Raw genomic sequence first — 6,303 nt, 5'->3', positions numbered from 1 at the left:
ATTGTTTCTTTTTCTCTTACTTTCTACATTTTCTCCGTTTTACTTACGCAATCTGTACATACAGTGAAACTGCATCCGCACGGCGATTCGGAGTTGGTTAGGTCTTATGGACAGGGTGTTCTGGCTGCTCGGTTAGTTTGCAATTGACACGATCATCATCGTCGTCGTCATCATTTCCAACTTGGTTGTTTTCATCTAGTCTGGTGTGCAGGGATGGATAATACCCTCTAATAATAAATAAGCACAGAGTTATTTATTACAAGGCACCCTATCAATCACAAATTGTGACACAGTCACACATACATACGAAGTAGGTGCTATATATAAAACCCCCTGTCTACAATCTACATAGGATAGGCGCAAAACAGTCATGTATTTAATTTAGTTAGGTACCTACTACCTACCTACCTGGGTAATTGATTGATAACTTTTTTTTTACTGTACAATACACCGCTTTGTGCGAATTATCCATAGGTAGGGAGGTTTGTATGTATGTATGTATGTACCTGGTAAGACGTGCATGTCAATCGCCAATAACCTTTTTTATAGAAGAAGGAGGTTAGCTGTGTGGGCGATATAAAATAGATAGATATTTAAATAAATAATTCTTTCTGGTCATGTCATGTAGTGGAATATCTCTGAGTAAGTTCATTTCAATGATAATCTTATTCTTAAGAAGATCAATAATATGAACAGAGAAGGGCATAACAGTAGTAGTAGTAATAGAGAAGATTCGAATAATAACGGCAATAATAATAATAACCGACACAGACATAGGTGATCGGATAGAAAGGGACTGCGGAGCGTCCTCCCTATTGATACATATGTGCACGCGGCTCTTCTTCTTCGAATTGGACTCGCTCTCTCTTCTCCATCGTGCGGGCCTTTCAGCCCATCGCGAACCAGGTGATGCTGACGACGACGTCGAGCCCCCGCTCCTCGGCGCCGGGGTACTTGAACGTCCACATGCCGTCGCGGTTGACGTCCCAGAAGGCGCCCGAGGCAGAGTGCATGCCGCGCTTGCCCACATCACCAGCATTGTTGCCTGCCACTGCGGCCTTGTCGACGACGCCCTGCTGCACGATCGTGCTGTTGACGGTGAACCGGTAAGGGGGCGGCGTGGAGGGATCTTTGGGGCTGGTAGCGCTGATGAGGGCCTTCAAAATTCCGTTCTGACATTGACGTCGATGTTAGTTAGCATGGCCCTCGGACAGCTTTCAGCAGGCGCGTCGACAGCCAACATACAATGATCTGCGAATTCCAGGACCCGACTTTCTCGTGATCATAACCTGTCGATCCTTGGAGAGCGGCGTCGCATGCCTGTTTACACGAGCACACGGCACAGATCAGCATTAGTCCTCAACAATTCTGCAGTATCACAGCAGAAACACGCGAAAACACACCTCTGTCGCAATCCTCGTAAGTTCCGCAACGGGTACTGGCTACAGTCGAGAGAGAGCGTTAGCAACGGGAAAACGACAGCGAGGGGTATCGGCACGCACAAAAGAAGGTGCTGAGACCTCGACTGCCATTCTGCCGGTGTCGAGTCTCAGAGCGTCCTCTAATTGTCTCGACGAGAAGATCGAATGTTCCGCTGGATTGCTCAGACCGTCGATAAACACAACCTGTGGCGCAAAGTTTATCGTTAGGGGAGACGTAGCCACAAAAAAATGCGGGGGACTGGCTCCAGCGCGGAGAAGAGGAACGTTCTGCGGGGGCGCGACGTACAAGAGGCAATCGGTGCTCACGCGACAGGCAGGTGGTGTTCAGACAGGACTCGCGGAGACTGCGCAGAATAATGGACAGACGAATGTTTTGAACGGCGATTTGGCATCGTCATTAAACCTCCGCTCACCGGAGTCTGGCGCGCGGTTGGATCGACGCTTGGATCGCGGAGCTGCCAAAGCGACCTGCCGCGCCGCCGAAAGGGGAATGGCGCGCCAGCCTCAGGGTTCGCCGGAACAACAATCTGCCGACAGCCGCTTACGCCGCAGGAACCCCAATGGGTGAGAAAGGCCCATGCACGTGAGCCGCCAACGTCGGATGCGGCAAGCAGCTTCAGCTGGGCTGCCTGATGCAACTGCTCGGCGGGGCGACTGCATCTCAGATCAGATCAGATCAGATCTCTTGCTCTCCCACGCCTCCTCACACGACCTGTTTGTCGCTGGCGAGCTCACTGCAGCTTCTTTGTCTCCAGCACTTTCTCAAACTTCTATACGTCGACCACTCGCTCAATTGCCCCGACACTAATCGACCCACTCTTCTCAGGGCTGGGAGGTCTTAACAAGGGTCGATCATCCTGTCATTCCCTGAATACCGCATTGGATATCCATTCCGTTGGCCAAGATGTCCTCTCAACCCCTTCTTCAGACCGCTCCAGGTTCGTATCCTCGCTTCGCTTCGCTTTAAGCTCAAGCAGAAGGAAGATAAGAGGCTAAACAGCATCCCTTCGTGAATTCTAGGCAAGCGCATTGCCCTTCCCACCCGTGTCGAGCCCAAGGTTTTCTTCGCCAATGAGCGCACTTTCCTCTCCTGGCTCAACTTCACCGTCATTCTGGGAGGTCTGGCCATTGGCCTCCTCAACTTTGGCGACCGCGTCGGTCGCATTTCTGCCGGTCTGTTCACGTTTATCGCCATGGCGGCGATGATCTATGCGCTGGTAACCTTCCATTGGCGAGCGCGCAGCATCCGAAAGCGTGGCCAAAGCGGGTTCGACGATCGGTTTGGGCCTTCGGTGCTGGCCATTTCCCTGCTGGCGGCCGTCATCGTCAATTTCATCCTCCGAATCCAGGACACCGGGAAGCCTTGAACGTATCCTTATCATATGAATAAGTCAGTCTTTTTGTTTTTGGGAACTAGTCCGACGGCTTGTATAAAGCTGTGCTACTTTTTGGAAGAGAGGATGTGAAGGGACCTTTCCTCTTGGCTCTGATTGAATAGTGCATTGTGCTTGCTATATATATACCTGTATCCTTAGAGAGGGATGATACGGCATGTTTTCTTTTTCTTTGATGGGATCTGCGCATGTTCTGCAGGAGTTTTGGGCGCTGGTCATTGCTGCTGTACTTTTGTCCGAAAATGAGAAAATGAAAATACCTGACATTGTCTCAGACGAAGATACTACCTACATAACTTACTACTGCTGCTGCTGTCTCAAGGTGTAAACATTATCATTCATTCAAGAGGGGCTTAAGATGCATATGCGTATTGTAAACAAGTCTGAGGTAATACCATACATGTAGATGGCGTCGACTCGTGCTCAATAACGCCCATCTTCTTCCGACAGATGGGTTGCGTAGGGGGGTATGTTATTAATATGTGTGTATATTCCACATTTCGCGTATGTACGAGCCTCCCTGATATCAATCGCTCGTCTGTCAGACACTAGACAAAGACATGAAGCTTGAAATTCTTCAGCACCAATAAAGAAAGCAAAAGCAAGCTGAAGCAGACAATCTTCGATTTCGACTGTTGTCAACCTAGCGTGGATTCTTGGGCTTCTGGCCGTATACAACGTAGCTGTTATAATATTCAGTCCCCCGTTACAATAATGTCGCCTGGTCAAAAGGTAAAACTAGAGATAAAGATATAGATAATCAACTCACAAATCAAAAATCGGGTGAATGTCAGGATTCCTTGAATCATTCCTCGCCTTTGCAACCAGTACAGTCACCTCTGCAGGAGTCCATGCTTCATATCGCGTCAAGACGGCCATGGCGGCAGCTTCGAAGCCGGTTCCTGCCTGGTGGAGGTTCCAGAGACCGATTTGTTTCTAACCATTGATTTATTGTGTGAATTTCTTCATATATATATATTCGCTGGCTATCGTACTTACCAAATGCCCATCCTTTGGCCAGACTCCCATCGGAGCTCGATACTTCTGAACATGGATATTTTCAAAGCCTACCTCACGGAACCACTGTTCTAGGTTGGGTCCTGGCCTTGTTTCATACCCTGCCTTCTCAAATGCCCCAATGACAATATCGTAGTACTGTTCGATAGAGGTGTTCTTGGTAGAGCCATCCTCCGAGCGCAGCGTGCAGTCCCAGTCTTGGATTTCTACCCAACCTCCAGGGACAGTATTTCTGGTCATGTCAGTCAGTAAGCAGAAGCACCCGGAAAAGGGGCAGTTCAGAACTAACTCGTAAGCTTGCTGTAATAGCTTCTTATAGTTTTTGATGGAAATTGCAAGAAATCGCGCGTGAATAAAGTCAAATGGTTTGTCATAGACCCATTGGGACTCGATATCGTCAACAAGAAACTTCACGTTTGGAGGAACCCTAGACGAGTAGGTAATTCAGCATTAGCAGCCGATTTTGTGCTGTGATAGAGGACTTCCATACATGGTTGGCTGAATAGGGCTTAGATCAACACCAATGACCTAGGCATGAAGGGCTTAGCATATGCTTGAGCCACTCGAATTGTTGTCTTTCTACCTCTGTATCCATGTACTGATCACCTTCAACATGTTTAGTATCAAGTAGCATATACCACTCCCGATCTCATTCTTACCAAAGTCAATAGCCCAAATCCCCGTGCCTGTCCCAAGGTCAATAACCCGCGTCGGCGACTCGCCAATAGGCGCAAGAAAGAGCTTCCGATGCATTGTTGTCAAGATCATTTCATGCAACATGTCTAGTCGATCCGCTTCTTCTTCATCATTGGGCATGAGGTAGCCTTTCTTTGTTAGCAGGAGCAGTCATTAAGTTAATTGATAAGGACAGTCACAGTATAGGACTTACTGCCATCACGGTATCCATGATACACCCTGCCGTTCTCCCTTCGATAATCGAGAACGGACGACGTCAGCGAGGCGTTGTAATTCGTCCTGGTATGGGTGGATCAGTGGCATTCTTTCTGAATGCTGCCCATGGGTATGGGTTGCAAACAGCTCATTTCCATAGGCCTCATGATTTCGGGTAGCCTAGAACAGACAAGAATCTTTAAATGTGATTGACGATTGGGGAATGAGCAGAAGTTATGCGCACCCTGGCATCAATTTTAATCCTCTCTTCAGCCATAATTAGGTAATAGATAATTAAGTTGCTTTTGCGTCAAACAGAACAGGGGTAGCTAGGCAGGTAAAGGACGGAGTACGTCAGAGTAAAACAGACAGGCAGTCTAATCTAAAAGAAAAAAAAAGACAGAGATGAAGAAGACTACTGGAAGTCCGATGCAGGATGGGGTATCGCTTAAAATATACAGCGAAATGATTGCCAGTCACGTCACTGCCATTGGCCTGCTCTCCATGTGAGCCATTTTTAAAAACAACAATAATAACAATAATAATTCGAGTGATAAGCTTTAGTGTTTGTGGCAGAAGCGGTGGGAAAGCCCGACTCGTAATTAAGTGGAGGGCATCATGACCTATTCCAGCTATTCGCATATGCTATGCGGTACCGACGGTACTCTAAGTGCGAGTCAAGCCTGCCAGGCTAAGATGGTTGGTTATATTTTAGGCTTCCGGGGGGTCATTCGCCGCGTCTGCTATCCTGCACTGACAGGGGTCAGGCGAGGGGATAGCCAGTTAGCATCCCTGTCATGGCGACGATCGCTGCAACCGTCATTGTGTCATGGTGTTGGAGCGTCAAGTCGGCGTCACGTGGTGAAGATCACGTGTGTAGCTGTCAAGGCGGTGTACGGAGTACTCTCTTGCATGAATATCATTTCTCCTCAACCCCTCTCTAGATAGGCACTTAGTTCTTCTTTCCCCTCAGCTTAGGTGCGTATGAGGTCATTGAGATGGAGCGCCTAGCCTGAGGCAGATGAGACTGATAAAGAGTTCTTCCTACTCCGTATCCCACAGAAAAAAGAACGGATGACACATGTATCTCAGTCCCATCTGATTCAGAAGTACTTGAATCCTGGCCTCAGCTTCCGCAGGTTCTGCCTCCTGGATGCCCATCTCTCGTCCGGTCGAGTCGGTGCGGAGTGGCCCGAGCGGGACAAACCTCGGTCGATAACCACTCGACCCACAGGTCAGCGATGATCTCGTAGGTGAACTTCAGGACGTCTTCTTTCAAGTGCTCTGGGAAGGACTCGGTCGGCAACTGCCACGGATAGTATGCCTTTCTCGTACGATTGTTTCGTCTTGAAGTCGGTTCTGTGAACGTCGTTGAACGCCTTAAGGGGTCGCATCCATGGCACGCGAGTTTGGACATACCAACATAAGTGTATGCTTTTTCTTGATCAGATTTGAGAACGTTCAAGTTTCGTCTCGCAGTGGACCATGAGGTCCATCGTCATGGACTCTTGGGCAATGTACGAAGTATGTTGCATCTCGTTCCACTACAATGAGTGAAA

General features: G+C 48.5%; 2 protein-coding genes across 2 annotated transcripts; both read right to left on the bottom strand.

Annotated features, from left to right (window-relative positions):
• Positions 1-887: 887 nt before the first annotated feature.
• Positions 888-2,824, bottom strand: T310_8347 (uncharacterized protein; the record flags this gene model as incomplete). The annotated part of the gene is made up of 7 exons (XM_013468869.1): positions 888-1,172; positions 1,246-1,320; positions 1,404-1,442; positions 1,503-1,625; positions 1,856-2,096; positions 2,152-2,176; positions 2,485-2,824. 7 exons carry the CDS (start codon positions 2,822-2,824, stop codon positions 888-890), a joined length of 1,128 nt encoding a protein of 375 aa, XP_013324323.1.
• Positions 2,825-3,479: 655 nt separating this feature from the next.
• T310_8346 (uncharacterized protein) lies at positions 3,480-5,021 on the bottom strand (the record flags this gene model as incomplete). Its single annotated transcript, XM_013468868.1, has 9 exons — positions 3,480-3,519; positions 3,606-3,772; positions 3,836-4,085; positions 4,143-4,280; positions 4,375-4,459; positions 4,513-4,677; positions 4,743-4,828; positions 4,890-4,924; positions 4,989-5,021. The coding sequence occupies 9 exons, from the start codon at positions 5,019-5,021 to the stop codon at positions 3,480-3,482; spliced, it is 999 nt and encodes a 332-aa protein (XP_013324322.1).
• Between the last annotated feature and the right edge of the window lie 1,282 nt (positions 5,022-6,303).

Source organism: Rasamsonia emersonii, assembly GCF_000968595.1.
Source record: "Rasamsonia emersonii CBS 393.64 chromosome Unknown ctg1118621760716, whole genome shotgun sequence".
Classification (NCBI taxonomy): Eukaryota; Fungi; Ascomycota; class Eurotiomycetes; order Eurotiales; family Trichocomaceae; genus Rasamsonia; species Rasamsonia emersonii.
The sequence above is the reverse complement of the archived record's forward strand: the minus strand, read 5'-3'. Positions and strand labels throughout refer to the sequence as shown.